The sequence below is a fragment of the Myotis brandtii genome, unplaced genomic scaffold (genome assembly GCF_000412655.1).
Source record: "Myotis brandtii unplaced genomic scaffold, ASM41265v1 scaffold520, whole genome shotgun sequence".
In the NCBI taxonomy this organism is placed as follows: Eukaryota; Metazoa; Chordata; class Mammalia; order Chiroptera; family Vespertilionidae; genus Myotis; species Myotis brandtii.
In genome coordinates, this window is record NW_005369827.1 from 1,878,463 (window position 1) to 1,897,557 (window position 19,095).

Consider the following 19,095-nt stretch of genomic DNA (forward strand, 5'->3'; position numbering starts at 1 on the left):
TCCCAGCCAGCCCTCTGCAGAGAAAGTACCAGGGGGAGGTGTGGGGAACGGCCCAGAACCAACCGAACGAAGTGGAGGATTAAAACAGGATGCAGAGCAGGGGGAAAGGAAATGAGGGTTCAGGGAGCCTGGTGAGTTGGGGGAGAACGTCGCTGAATGAGGATGAGCAGGAGGAGAAACATGCAGAAATCAAAGGCAGATCCAGAACTGACAAAAGGTTTGAGGTACTGAAACCAGGAGGGGAAGTCGCGTGGAGGGCTTCCGCGGTGGGGACAGAAATCAGCTGTAATGTTTTACATGTCTAAAGGAAGTCTACCGTCATTGCATGTTCAGCAAAGTGCAGCAACAGGTGTGGAACTACACCCGGGGCCCCTGGCGAGGGAACAGGCGGCCCAGCCCCCGGGCACTCACCGGCCGTTGTCGCGGCCCACGCCCCACACGCGGATGCTCACGATGGGCTGCGAGTGGAGCACCGTGCGGTCCATGGGGTCCACCAGGCTGAGCGTGTCGTTCTCCAGGATCAGGTACATGTCCTTCCCCTGGAACCAAAGAGAGCCCGTTACCCTCCTTCTGAAGCGCACACGCCCTTGCCAGGTCTGCGGCTGCCTAGGATGTCCTTTCAACGAGCAAAAGAAGCCACCCCGTGGTCTCGAATGTGTTCTCCTAAAGCAGTGATTCTCAACCTTCTGGCCCTTTAAATACAGTTCCTCATGTTGTGGTGACCCCCAACCATAAAATTATTTTCGCTGCTACTTCATAACTGTAATGTTGCTACTGTTATGAATCGTAATGTAAATATCTGATATGCAGGATGGTCTTAGGCGACTCCTGTGAAAGGGTCGTTTGACCGCCAAAGGGGTCGCGACCCACAGGTTGAGAACCGCTGTCCTAAAGGGAGAAATACCCTCTCCTGAGTAAAAAGTTCATAAATCTTTCATATTTCCTCACATCCCAACTTCTCTCTCCCTCCCCAAGTCCTCTGGAAAGTGTCCCTGGCCTGCTTTCTAGGCGGCTCTAATTTTTCATTATTTACACTTCTGCATCTTCAAGAAAAAGGTGGGTTCTCTGGAGAATCTGGTCCCCCACCAGCTCCATGCCCAGCGTCCTCACACAACCATGCTCTCCCCATTCCTCCCCCTGGCCAGACCCCAGCAGGCCCCCTCAACGGCCTCTCAGAGCCACAGCGATGTCCGTCTCTTCTCCCCTCTCATGCCACTTCATGCCTGTGTGATGTGGCTGGCAAATACCTTGCTCCAGGTCTGACACAGCCTGTGATGCCGTTAGCTACAGGGGGTTATGCATACACCACTGCAGGGGGGGAGGTCATGGCTTCTTCTCTCCCACATCACCACTCAGGCTTTCGGCTTCGGTCTCCTGTCCCCCCACAGGGGTTGGCCCTTTGAGGGCAGGAATGCTAACTATTCAACTTTATCCCCCCTGAAATTCCTGAAGCATAATTTTAAGAAATGATTCAACTCTGATATACAACTGAAAGGCTGTGCCTCCTGAAGGTCACGGTCACCCCTGGTGCTGTGACACTGAAGCGAGGGAGGCCTGGCTGGGAGAACGGTAAGGCTTCCTGGTGGGTCTTCAAGTCCCAAAGCAGGACAACTGAGTTCCTCTGAGGCCTGGCATTTGAGAAGGATGTTATAGGTCCCCATCCAAGGTTCTCAGAGTGAATACAAGCTCCATTGCTTCCGTGGCAGACATGGGTTTCGGTGCCTCTGCTGGCCAACGTGTAAGCTGAGAGTCTACGTCTGTGATCCAGGATCATCTGAAATCTCCCCAAAGGGCAGGGGAGCTGTTTCCAGAAGAGAGCCATGGTGGAAAGCACAGCCCGCGCAGGACTGCGGAGTCAGAGCGACAGGCTGCCCACTACCTCAGATCCACGGCACCCCAAACATCCTTGCTGGGGAACTGCAACTCATTCAGCTTATGTGGGGGAGGGGGACAGGGCCCATGTGGCCACTTCAAGGTCACAGCTGTGTCCAGGCCTTGGGCAAAGGGCCAATCCTTCATTAACTAGTTTGCAGGTTAACCGTGATGAGGTGCGGGTCCTGGAGAGATTCAGTTGCCCAGCATCTCACGGATGTTGGTCAGTAGCTGAGCAACGGTTCACAGAGCAAGAAGAGGAGCCAAGCTGCCGACACCCTACACTGTCCTTCAGCTACAGGCTGGGCTCCTGGCCTCCAGACCACAGAGCAGTGCCAGGAGCTGCATGATCGCTGAGACTGGGGATCCAGAGAGCAGAGCAGGGCCCAGGTCCCCCTGGGGCCACCAGGGATGTGCTTTGAGATAACAGAGTTGCTAAGGATTTTTGGTGCCTTCTCTCTGTCCCTTTCCACCAAGATTGAAGCACTGGCTGTAGCCTAAAGGAGGTCCTCAGCCAGACCCACGAGTGGATGGCTCCCAGCACAACCCCCTTCTGTGCCGCTGCTTCATGGCAAACACTTTGCAGGGATAACAGACTGAGGGGCTCGCTGTGGCTGACGTCACCACCTGACATCCAAACACGCTTTTCCGGGTGTGGCCCACAGTGCGGTCAAGTCCCCCTCAGGAGCTGGGAGATGCACTTCCTGCGGCCTGGTTCAGCTGAAACACCTTGGCTGGGCCTCCCACAGCCAACAGGCTCTGCCCACTGGGAGGGACCAAGCGGGGTAGACTGGTGTGGCAGCTCTACTCCGAGACGCTCCCGGTGTGCTGGCTGGCAGGTCTCAGAGCCCGGCAGGGATCGGTTTTTCGTATGTCCATGATTTCTATGGATCTTTCATATTGATATGTATTATTTTCCTTTCTGAAATGATCTCAACTAATATTTCAAAGTGGAATTACTTGGTTCAAAGTGAGAAAGAGTAGATAGGTCTCAATTTCAAAGCTCATGTATAAAGTTGACTTTCAGATTGTCAATAAAGAATATGTTAGAAAGAAAATTTTTTCCAACTTTTAGAGCGGCCGCATCGACACTTCTGTGTGTATGTGTGGGGGCCACATTCCCCTTTGAGGACATACTTTGTGAGGGCCATGGGTCTTCTTCTTATATCCTTGCACGTCCAGTTGTGCACGCAAATCCAAGGGGTTTTCTGGGCCCTAAACTCCACAGTGAATTCCTGGGGACTCAGGGATCGCAGGTTAGACCCTGTCACTGAGACGTGGAGAACGTTCTCTCCCAGGGCCCCGTCCTCCCTGGGACCGGACACTGCTAACGGGTGCCTCCTGCCCACACTACCTGCCTCTGTGGGGAAATGCACCTGCTGCACCCCCGTCGCCCCTCAGGACCACGTCCCACGAAGCCAGAGGGATGGAACCAAGCCTGCCATTCTTTGCCCCCACGCGTTACTCACCTCTCCCCAAATGCCGACTGTGTCCCGGATGTCATTTTTGCAGTAAGAGAGCTGCCGGATGCAGTTGTTGACGGCAACACTGCTCTTCCCAGGGGCGAGGTCGTCCTCTGCCATTTCTACCCATCCCAGGGAGCGCACAGCAAAACACTGGAAGACAGAGTCAGGAACGTGAAATTCCTCACAGGTCATAGGTAACAGGTCACTCTCCATCAATCTACCATAAAAGCCCCTGCAAGGTATTCCTAATGAGCCTTTAGCTGCTACATCATGTTCTATCTCATCCCTATTTTTTAAAAAAATTTAATTTATTGGTGTGACATTGGGCAACATGAACATGTAGGTTCGGGTGTGGGTTACTATGTTACAAGAGCTGTATATTACACCATGGGCCCACCACCCAAAGTCAAACCTCGTCGGCACCATATATTAGGACCCCGTTCTCCCCATCCCTATTGTTGGAAAATTACACTGTGACTTTTTTGCTATTAGAAAGTGTAGTGATAAATATCTTCTTGCCTAACTTTCTGTGTGTGTGCTCAGATTTTTTTCTTAGAATAGATAACTAGAAGTGGAATTATAAAAACTTCTAAGCTCATTTATCTATTAGAAGGCAGTTTTTTTCATCGTAAGAAGTGCAAACCTCACTTTGAGGTTTAAAGTTTCCCAAAGTGAATGTCACAATAATGTTAGTTGTTAGCACCTAGAAAAAGACAATGGGAGAGAGAATGAATCAAGTCCGTGTTAGGCACTTTAATAACAACGAGGCAAAATGTATCCTCTAATGCCCAGAAGTGGAGGGAAACAGGGAAAATGTGCTTCCATGACAGTCGGTCCCAGCGTCTACCGCTTGTTATGAGCACCATATCCCGCGAAGCCTGCAGAATGGCCGGGCTCGTGAGACACCTTAAAGCACAAGCTCCATTTGTTCTTTTATCATTTGGAGATATTTTGAGATGACGCTCCTTGTCTTTTAAAAGTTCAGTTATCCAATTAAAGTAATATAAAAAGCATCGCATGCATATCACAACACGTAAACAATCCAAAGACGTATAAAGAAAGAAATCCCCGGGACCCGTGCGGCCTGCAGCATCCGCTTTGCAGATCATCACCAGGGTGGCCGGGTGGCTGGACTGGGTCCCTCACCTGACCCTGCAGCCCGGGCCCCTTATCCCCCTCGGAGGGTTGGGTCCCTCTGAGCTTGCATCAGTGGAAGAGACCACCTTCCTGAGATGGGGGGGGGGGGGGGGGGAGAGCATTTTGTAAAGTTTCCCAAAGTGAATGTCACAATAAAATGAAGAAACGCAGCCAATTGTCCCAAAGTGACCCCTTCAGTCCAGTTCAACCTTCCCTGTCTCAGCCTCCTGGCCCAGACTCTTTCCCGAGTTGTTAATCACAGTATCTCAGGGGAAACACACACACACACACACACACACAATTACCAAAGGCAACCTACGTAAGCCCAGTGAATGAGGATCCTCCCATCCTAAGTACTGAGGTACCTGTGTGACCACCGGAGCAGAACCGCTGCCACATGCTGATGGTGCCTATGGGCCATTTACAAATACACCAAAAAAGAGGTTACCCCTGCGATGACTGCGAAAGCTCCTCATGGCCCTGTGTCCTGGGGAGAGGTCTGGGAGATGCCCTCACATCCCTCTGCCGGTGTGTGTGCCCACTGCAGCGCAACTGCTCGATGTCATTACAGGTTTTTGTTGTTTTTTAAAAAATATGTCTTTATTAATTTCAGGGAGAGGAAGGGAGAGGAGAGAGCAATAGAAACACCAATGATGATAGGGAGTCATTGATAGGCTGCCTCCTGCACGCCCCCTACTGGGGATCCAGCCTGCAACCCGGGCATGTGCCCTTGACCGGAATCGAACCCGGGGCCCTTCAGTCTGCAGGCCAGCGCTCTATCCACTGAGCCAAATCAGCTAGGGCTCAATGCAGTTTTGAGTGCATGGCTCTAGAGTAGGGATTGTCTGGATTCAAATCTTAGCTCTTAGATGTACTGGTACTGTGATTGTGGGAAAGTAATATACAAAGTCCCAATTTTTTTTTCATTTCTAAAAATAGGAATAACGATTGTTGACTCTCAGGGTTCTCACTAGGAGAAAACAATGTAATATAGCAAGAGAGCCCGCATGTAGAAAACACTCAATGAACATGTGTTGAGTGAAAGAGCGAATGAATACAGTGCCGCATAAATCTTAACGAGGGTCGTCAAAGGGGAGACTGACAGGAGCGGAACATTGGTACTTAGGGTGACCACTCATTTCAGTTGTCCCCAGGATGGCTCTGGCTCATGTCTGTTGTTGTGGCAAAATCATTAAGAGCAGCTCCCAGTTTGAATAATAAGTTATTACAGTCACTCTAGTCAAAATTCCAGCCACTCAGCCTCTGGTATGGAAATAGGCTTGGACAGGATACCGAGATGTGCCCAAGTGGAAATGGGGTTCAAGATCAACAGAAGCTACTAGGAGCAGAGTGTCTTGGTGATCCTGGGTTTGAACCCTAAGAAACCAGTATTAATGTGGGATGTCCTTAAAACTAGAAGCCAGGATCATATTTTTTTCACTTCCTCTAATTGCTTACTACAAAATCCTACAGACTATGAATACCCAAAAGAATTTATTAACAATAAGTAAGGTAAGAAACAAAAATACTGGCTGCTTTTTGTCCCTTGAGTCCAAGAACACCTGGATTTCAAACTCAACCAGCTCACTGAAAAATATCAAGGGTATTTTTCTTGCCTAAGAAATGCAAATGGCTAACTAATCGGACCACAGCACATTAAGTATATTGTTTTGTCATGCTGATAAAGAGAAAACAAAAGCCCTAAATATATTATTATAAAGATTTTATTTTAAGTGATTTTCCTTGTGCAATCCTGCTCTTGCAGTTTAGTTTCTGATTTGGAAAGCTTCACCACCAGAGCAAAAGAAAAGTGGGCTATGGGGAATAACTGAGGTCCATCAGGGAATGCGCTCAGCTTCCTCCCAAGGATGGAGTGGCAAAGAGAAACCTGTGCTGTTTCGTGCTGCCCCCGTGTGCCCTGGAAGGTTTATAACCACCATCACTTTTCCTTTGGGCGGGACGTGTGTGTGTGTGTGTGTGTGTGTATTTAATGGTTTCCATACTGATCAGCTCTGGGAAGACTCATTTCAGAGTATGGGAAGAATTCAAAATATGTAATAAAACTGCCTTTAAAAATGCTTTTTCAATTTTTGAATAAAGCTCACTAGTTGCACTTGGATTGATGCTTGTTCTTCAATAGTTCTTAACCAAAAGAGCAAAAATGAGTAATGGTTTAGAGTATGCACTGTGCCATCAGATGAATCTGGATTCAGTCATAACCTTGCTATTTACTAGCTGCTGACTCTGGGCAAGTCACTTCAGGTTTCTAAGTCTCAGTTTCTTCATCTGTAAAATGGGACTAAAAATAGTACCTATACTTTACAGTACCACTGTGAGGACTAAATGAGGTAAAATGCCAGTAGAGTGCTTAGTATACTACCTGGCATACAGTAAGAACTCAATAATGTTCATTATTACTATTACTAGAGGCCCAGCGCACAAAATTGTGTGCGGGTAGGGTCCCTAGGCCTAGCCTGTGATCAGACCCATCTTCCACCCACTCGCCAGCCCCTGGTCCCGCCCCCACCGCCCCTGCCAGTCATCTGGTTCCCCTTGCTGGTTCCCCTCACCGGCCCTGGATCCCGCCCCCTGTCACCACCAGCCACCCGGTTCCCCTTGCCAGCCCCCCACCTCATAGCGACTGGTCAAGCGGTCATTCCGGTCGTTACACTTATGGTCGCTGGCCTTTTATTATATAGGATTGATACATTTAATTCTTTTCTATGTGTGGATTTTAACGATTTTTCTAGTTTAACCGATTTTAGCCAAGCTAGCACATGGAGTGGAGGGGAGGTACCGTAGATCGTGGTATGTGTGAGCACACCACCTAGAGGGCTTTGTTAAAACGCAGAAAACTGGGCCCGTCCCCATGGTTTCTGACTCAGTGAGTGAGGGTAGGGCTCGAGAATCTGCCATGTGCACACTGTCCAGCAGGGGTGCCACCACAGTTCCTTCTTTCCTTCCTTCCCCCTCCTTTTTTCCTTCCCTCCCCAACCCCCAACCCCTGGTAACAGATACTGAAGGTAAGGCATCTCCATGGAGACAGGGGAAATACAGCTGCAATCAACTGAGGCCTGTGTTCTGTCCGCAACACTGCTGTTCACACAGTGTTCTGTGATGGCCTGTTGTTAGGCTCAGGGACAACCTGAGGGCGGGGCCAAGGGTCAGCCCAGTGTGGGGCTGGGGCCTCGGGGCCTCCTCAGCTAGAGTGCTGCTCCTTCTCTTATACCAAAGGCTTCCTGCTGTTCAAGAACAGCGGTGCTCCCAGCAACGACAAATCCTCTACAATGCCTGGCCCACTGTCACTCTTCCTTAACATGCTGAGTAGACTGAACTGTCATCACATTATTAACAATATAAGTTTAAAAATAAAAACCAGAATGTCAATTTATTAATTTCCAGAGAGAAACATGTCTAACTGGATGCTTGGGTTGGCTAACAGGAGGATTTGTTCTCGAGAGAAAACCCACTCCTGTTTCTAGTGACCAGCCCACTGCAGGCCGCTGAGCGAAGACGCAAGCAGAGGAGCCCAATTCCGCATCCCAGCGGCCAGGGCCCTTGGAGATGCATGGCCAGCGTGCCAGAGACAGGCCTCTGGGTTGTGATTTAGTGCGAACACAGTTAACTGTATGAGTCATGTCCTGCCCAGGAGCCAGGCTGCTCTTCTGAGGCCTATTTTTATCAATGGAAAAGCTGAGTGGAGGAGGGTTCAACCAAGAGACTTAGCCCAATGTTTCAAATGTCCCAGGACAGGTTATGTGTATATGCATACTTCAACCCAAACTTGCAGGCGTATCACACTGCACATGTTCACGTGATTGTCGCCATCTTACTAGCGGTGACCATTTACCGAGAATTTTATATATTCTGTGCTGAGTATTTTCTATACAAAATTAAGAGCCTACACCTGGTGGGAAAAGCGTGAAGGATGGCACTGACAATCATGGACCATTTTCCAATTACTACATGCTTCACGACACGTAGCACATGTTCCCCCAACCCTACAAAGTATGAGCTACATTTGCTATTTTCTATGCAAGAAACCGAGGCTCAGAGAACTTAGTGAACTGCCCAGGGTCACACAGAAAGTACGCAGCAGCTAGAGTTCCATCAGAGGGTTAGTCCTGAGGGTAGGCCATTATCCTGAAGAAACCAGCTCAGTGCAGTGACCCACCTGAGGACCAGCGGGATGTCCAGCCTAGTCCCGATCCCATTGCTCTTTCTTCTACGTTAGATGTTCTATAAACAGGACCCTCCATCCAAAGGAGGCTCTTTGAGGCCAGGCCTGTTCTGTGGCCCTCAGATCGCCCACTACTCAAGAGGGCCCAGCACATACTTCATGCTTCGTAACGTTAGTGTCAAATGAAGACACGTGAGCTGGAGACAGACCGAGGGCTGGTGGCAAGAGGGGACCAGATCTGGTTAGGAGCCCTGGACCACCACTTCCCGGCTGTGCCCTTGCCAAGTTAATTGTCGCCAGTTTTGCATCCTTGGAGGGATAACCCTGCCCTTGTAGGTAGTGCTGTGAGGATTCAAGGGGTGTGTGCCGAACCCTGGCAGGGAGCTGGCACAGCCATTTTCATCATAGCCCAAGGCCCAAGGCAGCTCAGAGTCACCACGAAGCATCTCTGAGAAAGGATCTGACAGTCACCACAGAAACTTCTCCGGGTGGAACAGTGAACATGTTGCACAAAAGCAGAAGTTCCTGCTGGAGACACTCGAATGCCAACAAAAGCTGGGTCTGTGGCAGCAAACACCGGATTCCCAGCCCACACTCTCAGAGCTTGAGTGAGAGCCCGTGCAGGTCCAGGCCAAGAAGCTAGGCTGGCGGACCCGTCTCTATTCCTGCAGAGGAGCAGCAGATGTCCCCACTACTGGGAAACCATCCTTCCTCCCAGAAAGTGTAAACGGTATTTTAGTCTTCCCTACGGGAGTCCTGGAAGAGACTGGGGGTGAGTTCTCCGGTCCACACGGCTGACTTACACCACAGGGTCCATGTCTGCGGCCAAAAGCTGAGAAATGCTATTTGCAGAGTAAGTGTAGAGTAAAACCATCGTGACTACCCAAGCCTTGCACGTAGAGTGGGCCATGTTATTTTGCTGGGGGAAGCGAGATGGCCAGGTGAGCTCTAGGGGAGATGCATGGTTCAGAGAGAGGAGCAGAGAGGCCTCAAGTCAGGAGTCAGGCTGTGCCCTCCGGGCTGGGGCTGGGGACCGAGGCAGCAGGGAACAGCCAGAGTGGGGACACTGGAGAGATGGGGTTTTACACAGTCCACTCTCAACTAGAGACAAGTCTACTTGTAATACGGGAATTGCAATACTCAAATAAACAAGAGTATCATTCTCATCAGCAGTTAGCCATAAGTGTGCTCTCAGGCGGAGTCTGAGGCAATTCAGGACTCATCGACCCCCTGCTCTAAAATGGGCCCAAGATGTCTTCACTAAGAATGGTGCCACTCGGGTCCTGAATAAAAGGAAGGCATCTTTACACAGAATCACACACAAAACAAGGCTATGCATTGATGGGTTGATGCAAATGTAGTGACAGGAGGCTCACAGGAGCCTAACCTTGCATGTCCCCTGGGGAAATGGTTCAGTATTTGCTAATTTATTGTGGTTGCACCTTCACAGAATGACTACAAATAGTGAGAAATGGCTGCATCTGCCCTTCAAGGGGTAGTGAAGGTGAACTGAATGACTCTCATGCTTCCTAGATCTTGGTGTAGGAGGGTGTAGGTGGGACAAGGAACCAGGAAACCCTGGGTTCTTGTCCTGGTGCTGCTACTAACTGGTGACTTTCAGGACATCACCTGCTAGGCCTCATGTTCCTCATCTGACAAATGAGAGAGGAGAAGGAGGGAGTTCGAGAGGGAGAAAGGTTTGGGCTAAAAGCTCGCTCAGGACTCCTCCCACACTAAAGTACCCCTCAGACACCGTGTCCCTTCCTGACCCCATTGTCACTGACTGGGCTCCAGCCACACCGGCCTCCGGGCTGATCCCCCCTCCTCCAGGCCCGGCTTACCTGGGCTCTCCCCGTCATCTACTTGGTCCCTCCCTCACCTCTTCCTCGATGTCACCTCTCAGGAGGCCTTCCCTGACTATTAAACCCTCCTCCCGGGACCACCGAGCTCTCTTCCCTGAGTTATTTTCCTCCACGGCAAGGACTTTCATCGGAGGCAACCTAACCTTGCATGGCCCCTGGGGAAATGGTTCAGGATTTGCTAATTTATTGTGGTTGCGCCTTCATAGAACGACTACAAATAGTGAGAAATAGCTGCATCTGCCCTTCACCCCAGGCAAGGGGTAGTGAAGGTGAACTGAATGACTCTCACGCTCCCTAGGTCTTGGTGTAGGAGGGTGTAGGTGGGACAAGGAACCAGGAAACCCTGGGTTCTTGTCCTGGTGCTACTAACTGGTGACTTTCAGGACATCACCTGCTAGGCTAATGTTCCTCATCTGACAAATGAGAGAGGAGAAGGAGGGAGTTCAAGAGGGAGAGGGTTTGGGCTAAAAGCTCGCTCAGGACTCTTCCCACACTAAAGTACCCCTCAGACACTGTCCCTTCCTGACCCCATTGTCACTCACTGGGCTCCAGCCACACCGGCCTCTGGGCTGATCCCCTCCTCCAGGCCCGGCTTACCTGGGCTCTCCCCGTCATCTACTTGGTCCCTCCCTCACCTCTTCCTCGATGTCACCTCTCAGGAGGCCTTCCCTGACTATTAAACCCTCCTCCCGGGACCACCGAGCTCTCTTCCCTGAGTTATTTTCCTCCACGGCAAGGACTTTCATCGGAGGCACTTATATTCCACTTGTTTAGCTCTTTCTCTCTCGACACTGGAATGAAATTACATGAAAGCAGGACCTGGCCTGCAGCACCCCCGCCCCAGGCAGAGAGCCTGCCGTCAGGGTGAAAGGAGCGCACACGTGTGAAGTCAGGTGTGAGCGGTACGTAAAAGTTAGCTCCAATTATCGGCATCATCGGACTGACTGCATTTTTATTGTTGGTTTATAAGAAAGGCTTCATTGCACTACTCACCAATAAATCCGTGACGTTTTTACAAGGTGTCTGACATGAGCTCCGTGAGCTCATCAAGTGCAAAGGCCTACAAAACCTCAATTAAAAGCACTGCTGTTACCAACCGGAGAGAGCATTCACGCTGTCCTAGGTCCCTTCTGAGCTGATTCCTAGAATTTGCAGCATAGTCCTGGGGAAAGGCACTTAACCACGGCGGAGACCCACGGCACACACGGCTCTGGGGACGCTAGAGTCCGACCACCTCATTTCATAAATGAGTACCTAGTGAGAGCATTTTCCAGAGTGGCCGCTAGTAAAAATGAGGCCTGCCTTGTGCCGGGTGGAGTGGGCGCGATGGGGCCTCGAGAGAGTGGAGGCCACCGTTAAAGGATCCGCGAGTAACTACCACTTCCTGCAATGGTCCCTGACCAGCCGGTACTTACTGTGAATGCAAAGATGAAGGGAGTAGGAATAGATGCTCTTGCAAGACGTGTATGGCAATTCAAGGAAAAAGAAGAATTTTAAGAAGTTGTTTTAGAGAATTTGCTTTACATGAGGTACACTGAGTTCTTAGGGGAGGAATGCATGTGCACAGCTCTGATATTAAAAAGAAGGACATTTTCAGCAATTGGTTAGAATAAAGGCTGGGAGCCTGATCCCAGCGATGACGAGGTGTCTGAGGAATAGACGTATCTCGGGCTTTATCTGAAGACAGACAGGCCAAGAGAGACCTCTCGCGGCCTCGGCTCGCAGGCAGGCACGAAGCAGTGCTGCCGATGACAAACCTGTTTGAGAAACATGTCGAGTTCCTCAGGCAGCGATTTCCCACTTTGTTCCTCACCTGGAGACTGGCAGCTCTTACCGTTTAGCTGAGCTGAGCTCCTCAAAATGCAAGATGGGTTTCTATTAGGATGAAACAGCTTTAGCCCACTGTAACTTACACGGTTGGCTTCTGTTCCAAGTAGGCGACGTACCAGTGTCTCAAATATACTCGCGCTTTGTGTGTGTGTGGACACAAGAAAAGATGGATAGAGCCTTACGGAAGCCCGGTAGCCCCAGAAACCGGAAACCTGAGAGCAAGCACGGCTGACCAACCCTGGTGATCACACACAATGACTGAGGGGAGGAGGGACCCAGAGTGTTGGAAGGCGATGGATTCCCCAAATTCCAAGAGAAGTGACTGCAGATTGGATCCTGCCACAAAGCCTTGAGGTGGTCACCAGGAAGTAAGCCGCTTGCGGAGACAAGCCTGGACAGAGACAGGGCCCAGAGAGAAGCCCAGGGTGAGGAGAATGAGCCAGGAAGGATCAGAAGGAAGGAGAGAAAAGTTCCCATTATCCAGCATACACAAGCCTGCAGCCTCAGCGCCATGGGTGCGGCTGGGCCACACTGCAGACTTTAGCCGGCTCCCTGCACAGGCCAGGGCTACCAGACTGGGACCAGCAGGAACAGCGCCTGCTGTTGCCTGGGGCTTGTTACTGCCAGAACGAGCCAGGAAGGATCAGAAGGAAGGAGAGAAAAGTTCACATTATCCAGCATACACAGCCTGCAGCCTCAGCGCCATGGTGCGGCTGGGCCACACTGCAGACTTTTGCCGGCTCCCTGCACAGGCCAGGGCTCCCAGATTGGGACCAGCCGGAACAGCGCCTGCTGTTGCCTGGGGCTTGTTACTGCCACCTGCAGTACAACTGGGACTCTGCTTCCTGAGTGGTCTTGGGCTGGGTCTAGTGATCTGAGCCAGATTGTTGGCTCAAGTGCAAGGGGAAGCCTCATGCCAAAACCTATCTCTGCTTTTCCTGAACTCCCACGGTAGATCCTCAGCAGCTCATCTCTTAATGCTCTGCTATTCTCTGAATTAATGCCAGCTCCCCAGATGGCCTCTGAGCCTTGTGTTCAGAGCTGAACTCAAAGCCTTTCTTGTCCTCTTTGCTTGATCAATGAGGTCCAGCAAGAAGAAGTGACGTGCCCAAGGCCTCCGAGACTCTAAGTGGCAGGTACGGTGAGTGTGGGGTCTCCTGATCCTTAACACAGTGCCCCTTCCATTACCCACTGTGGCCTCCCCGGGAGCCACCTGAGATCAAAGACCCCTGTAAACATGTATTTTTCAAACTCACAATGCCTAGGTGAGTGCCAAGTACATCATCAGCACTTAATATCTGCTGATTACTTTTTTCTTCTAATGAGAAGATACAGAGTAGCCAGAGAACAATCGCCAAAACTAATCAGAGCAGCATGAGTCCTATGAATTACAAATTATACATTTATATAATATATATTACATCATATTATAAAATTACATTATTTTTTCAGAGAAGAATGAAAAGGGTATCTTGAATTATTATTACTATTATTTTTTTTAAATCCTCACCTAAGGACATTTTTTTCATTGATTTTTAGAGAGAGGGGGAAGGGTAAAAGAGAGAGAGACATCAATGTGAGAGAGAAACATTAATCAGTTGCCTCCTGCACTTGCCCTGATCAGGGATCAAATTTGCAACCTGGGCATATGCCCTGAGTGGGAATCAAACCTGTGACCTTTTGGTGTATGGGATGACACTCCTACCAACTGAGCCACACTGGCCAGAGCTTGAATTATCTGAATGACTGTGGGACAAATGCCAGCCAAGTTGTCCTTCTACATAGGGTATCAAGAAAAAGGTGGGGGGTTTGGAATTATGAGGAAAATTTGGAGAATGGTAATAGTGAACATCCTAAGGAAAATGATGTTAAAACAAGGAACCCTGTACTCAGGGAACTGTGGGCTCTTTACTGCTGGGGCAAAGCTTCCAAAACAGTTTGACGAGTTCATTGTCCCCAGTGAACCTCCTGTTTCAACAACGGTTCCTACGCCAGCGTCACCAGTTCATTCTGTGTTTAGGTTATGATTCTGTCTGCAAAATGCAATCTCTGTGAAACTCACTGCATGGCAGTGATTAGGGCCTCGACCATCCCACTTTTCAAATTTCTTTGGGAAGAATCCTTACCTTTTGAAGGAGAGGGTGCCAGCACGTAAAAGAGGGCACACAATAATAGTCATTTTTATGTCTTCAGGAAATCTTGACTTTTTAACAGTGCGGTGTGCCCGGTGCTGGCCAGTCCACCTTACCTCATTCTACACAGCATACCGTGCAGCACATCGGCACCTGCTACACAGTCACTGAGCACGGCCACGTGTGCCTCTGCAGCCTTCCCGTCCTTCTCAGAGAGGTCCCCGGAGACCTCTAGAAGGACGGGATGGTGTTCCACATGGAATGCAACCCTGAAGGTCGCTGTGGGCCACTGGCAGATCTCCAGTTTCCTGTGTCCACTTCTAACAGAGAGACATCAATGTGAGAGAGAAACATTAATCAGTTGCCTCCTGCACTTGCCCTGATCAGGGATCAAATTTGCAACCTGGGCATATGCCCTGAGTGGGAATCAAACCTGTGACCTTTTGGTGTATGGGATGACACTCCTACCAACTGAGCCACACTGGCCAGAGCTTGAATTATCTGAATGACTGTGGGACAAATGCCAGCCAAGTTGTCCTTTTACATAGGGTATCAAGAAAAAGGTGGGGGGTTTGGAATTATGAGGAAAATTTGGAGAATGGTAACAGTGAACTTCCCAAGGAAAATGATGTTAAAACAAGGAACCCTGTACTGAGGGAACTGTGGGCTCTTTACTCCTGGGGCAAAGCTTCCAAAACAGTTTGACGAGTTCATTGTCCCCAGTGAACCTCCTGTTTCAACAACGGTTCCTACGCCAGCGTCACCAGTTCATTCTGTGTTTAGGTTATGATTCTGTCTGCAAAATGCAATCTCTGTGAAACTCACTGCATGGCAGTGATTAGGGCCTCGACCATCCCACTTTTCAAATTTCTTTGGGAAGAATCCTTACCTTTTGAAGGAGAGGGTGCCAGCACGTAAAAGAGGGCACACAATAACAGTCATTTTTATGTCTTCAGGAAATCTCGACTCTTTAACAGTGCGGTGTGCCCGGTCCTGGCCAGTCCACATGACCTCATTCTACACAGCGTACCGTGCAGCACATCGGCACCTGCTACACAGTCACTGAGCACGGCCACGTGTGCCTCTGCAGCCTTCCCGTCCTTCTCAGAGAGGTCCCCGGAGACCTCTAGAAGGACGGGATGGTGTTCCACATGGAATGCAACCCTGAAGGTCGCTGTGGGCCACTGGCAGATCTCCAGTTTCCTGTGTCCACTTCTAACTCCCTGTTACCTTTTTAATGACTTAAAAAAAAAGGGATTTAGGGGAAAATGTTTCATAGGTGCTACATTATTTAATGATGGTCTTATCTCCTGGACAGTATGAATTCTCTAATGCAAAAGGCCAGAGGCTGCAATCCCTCACTTTTTGGCCTTTCTTGCTCTGAAAATCACTGCAAACACTGGGGAGAAGTGGCAATTGACAGTTTCCTACAAAATGGGCAACTTTAAAGTCAATTATTACTTAGAACTTTGGAGTATTTCTTTTTAAAGCTCGTATGAAGCCTCTGGTGATTAAGGCCCAAATTTTTTCAACCAGGACTCTGGAGGCTGAGGCCAGACTGGGCTTCCAGCCCTGGCACCAGGACAGAAAGACGTGTGTTACTGAACATCTTGATCCATTCGATCTATTCACCCACTGACAGACAGTTAAGTTTTCACTTAAATTGTTAGCGTCATTGCTTCAAGAACTGATCTCAAACGCTTCTTCAACTCGAAGCAACTGAAATTCCACGGATAGCTGGAGGTGACTGCTTTTCCTCCTGTGATTCCGGTTATGTTGCAATTGCTGTTCTCAAACCGATTACCATTTTCTCTCCCCATCATTTTCCTTTGCTCCCCTTCCCAGTGTGATCAGTGTCTTACCACCTTGCATGTAATCACTGTTGAATAACAATGTGCTAAGTGAATGGCTGGGTGAATCCATTGCAGACACGTGTCGACAGCTGTCACCCTCGGTGTCCGTTCAGAGACGGAGAATATGGAAGCCTGACTCTGAAACGGTCTCCTGATGAGCGGCAGAGCCAGGAGGAGAACGCAGGCTCTGATCTTTGTGGCTTCACACGTTGATGAGATTTTTAGACAGGAGTCCTCGGGGCGAGGGGACTGTGTGGCTTAGCTAAGACGGCTCAGCATTGGGACTATGCCAACAGTCCTGTAGGAGGAACCATCATTTCTCTACAAATTTTCTTAACTGCAAAGAAATAAGACATGTTTGCACGACTCCCGAGATCCTGGTGCTGGAATTAAGTTCTCAGTCAACAGCCTCGAGAGAACAAGGCCGAATATCTGCTGGCAACATTCCAGGCAGCCTGGGAACCCCAGCTTCAGGGTCCCCAAGTCTTGACCAGCTGGCCCTTCCTGGAGGACCCAGCCCTGATAGAGGGATTACCTGCTGCTTCTGCCTGAGGCCGCTAGGCTCGGTGACCATGCGTGGCCCAGAATTCCCTGCCAGGGTCCTGTGGGGCCAGGCTCCTGCACCTCGGGATGCCCGTCTCCGCTGTGGCTGCTGGCAGCTGCTCACCCCCTCACCTGTTCCCACCGCCTTCCTTCAGGGGCAGAGGGAAGACTGCCTTCCCTCATTAGCCTCTCCAGGCATCTGCCACCACAGGGTGCAGCTGCCAACCGTTGGATAACAATGCAGCTCGTTTCAAGAGCACCCTTCAAAACTCGGGGGCTCACACGCTGCCAATTCCTCGACTGCTCATTCAGGGACCAGAAGTTCATAAGGGAAAGGGAGCCGTGGTCCTGCCAGGAGCACAGCATCATGTTGGGCTGTGTTAGCAAATACAGGGAGGAAAACAGTTATACAGACACAGAAGCTGTCCTCTCGCTGGGAGACAAATGATCATCCGGGGCCAATGAGTGGCTCAGTGTCCAAGGGGCTCTGCCCGGTGGAAGCCACGCTGGCCCAGGTCAGGAAGCCACGCTGGGGTCCTGCTCTTCTGAGACCAGCCTGTGCTCTTGGGCAGGTCACGTGGCCTCTCTGCTCGCCTCCCACTCCTCCTCAGGCCTGATGGGATTCCCGGTCCTGACTTTCTCTTTGTGGATGTCAACCTGAATGCCACCCACAGGAGGATGGCCCGCATTCTTCCAGGACACAGTATGCTCGTCCCTGGCTCTGTGCCTTGGTTTCTTGATGCCACTGTGTCAATAATCATGCTCTTCACTAAAGACATTTTCGTTGACTGACTGAAAGGTGGGAATGACATTTGTCACAGGTTGCATGTCCCAAAGGTGGCCACCAGAAAGTCTCCCATCCCACGTGCTCTCTGCAATGTGACCTTGCCACTTGCCCTCAAGAGATGGACCCATGTCTCCAGGGTCGGTCTGGCCTGTGGCCTCTCTGATCCACAGGAGTGATGTGGTGCCATGACCAGGACCAGCCTTGTCTCACCTAGTGGCTTCAGCTTCCTGCTTCCGCATGAGAAGGACACCTGCCTACCCAGAGACCAGCACTGTAAAAAGCCCAGGCCACATGGACAGGCCCTGGAGAGTGAGACCCCAAGTGAAGAGAGAGAGACCACTGAGAGCACTGAGCTGCCAGCCACATGGGAGAAGAAGCCACCTTGGAAGTGGATCCTCCAGCCCCAGCCTCCCCCTTGTGGCTCAGAGAGGAACTGCACTGCTGAAACCTTCTCCAGTCCACAGAATCATGAGCAAAACATGCAGTTGCTTTAGACCAGGGGTGGGCAAACTTTTTGACTCGAGGGCCACAATGGGTTCTTAAACTGGACCAGAGGGCCGGAACAAAAGCATGGATGGAGTGTTTGTGTGAACTAATATAAATTCAAAGTAAACATCATTACATAAAAGGGTACGGTCTTTTTTTTTTTTAGTTTTATTCATTTCAAACGGGCCGGATCCGGCCCGGGGGCCGTAGTTTGCCCACAGCTGCTTTAGACTATGGTTGTTTTGGTGTCACACAGTATATAGGATTAGATAACAAAACAATGTAATCTACAGTGTTGGACAAGTAAGGATGTGCCTTAACAGATCTGCTCCTAAAAGCACTTGCTAAAAATGAACACATATTTACATATAACATTATTTAAAAATCTGCACTTCCACTTACAGAAAGGGGGAGAATTGCTAATTCCTATTGCAATGCAAGTACACTCATCTGCTTAGGCACCATCTCCTGGGAAAGCACATGATTCATCCTTCACAGCCAGGGGAGACGCCCCACTCCTGACATCACAGCTCAGCACTGAGCACAATGCATTGAATTTGCCTATTTGCTGTCTGCCCCTAGAAGCAGGGGACAATCTAGTCCCCTTTGTAATAGGAATAATGATAATGGCTAATGCATAAAGAATGCTTATTGTGTCAAAGCTCTTGACATATATCTTATGTTTACAATACATCAACTCACTGTTTAGAGTAGCCCTGTGAGGTAGACACTATTATTACCCTCACTCCAGATGAGGAAACTGAGGTAGAGAGGCTAAGGAACTTGCCCAAGGCTGGGTAACTTACCCAGATGGTAAGTAGCAGAGCCTGGCTTTGAACCCATGCAGTCTGGGTCCAGAGTCCATGCTCTTAACCATTACACCATGCAGCCTCTCCTTTGGCATTAGGCATTCCATAAATGCTGCTGATGCTATTAATGAATCTACA

At 49.9% G+C, this 19,095-nt stretch overlaps 1 protein-coding gene across 11 annotated transcripts in view; it reads right to left on the reverse strand.

Annotated features, from left to right (window-relative positions):
• APBB2 (amyloid beta (A4) precursor protein-binding, family B, member 2) overlaps nt 1–19,095 on the reverse strand; it is a 261,166-nt gene that overhangs the window by 63,236 nt on the left and 178,835 nt on the right. For all 11 annotated transcript variants that reach the window (XM_014548710.1, XM_005877464.2, XM_005877467.2 and 8 more), the window contains 2 exons: nt 3,342–3,488; nt 412–539 (listed from right to left, as the gene is read on the reverse strand). In XM_014548710.1, coding sequence (XP_014404196.1) covers nt 412–539; nt 3,342–3,488 — 275 coding nt within the window. The remainder of the gene's footprint in view (nt 1–411; nt 540–3,341; nt 3,489–19,095) is intronic.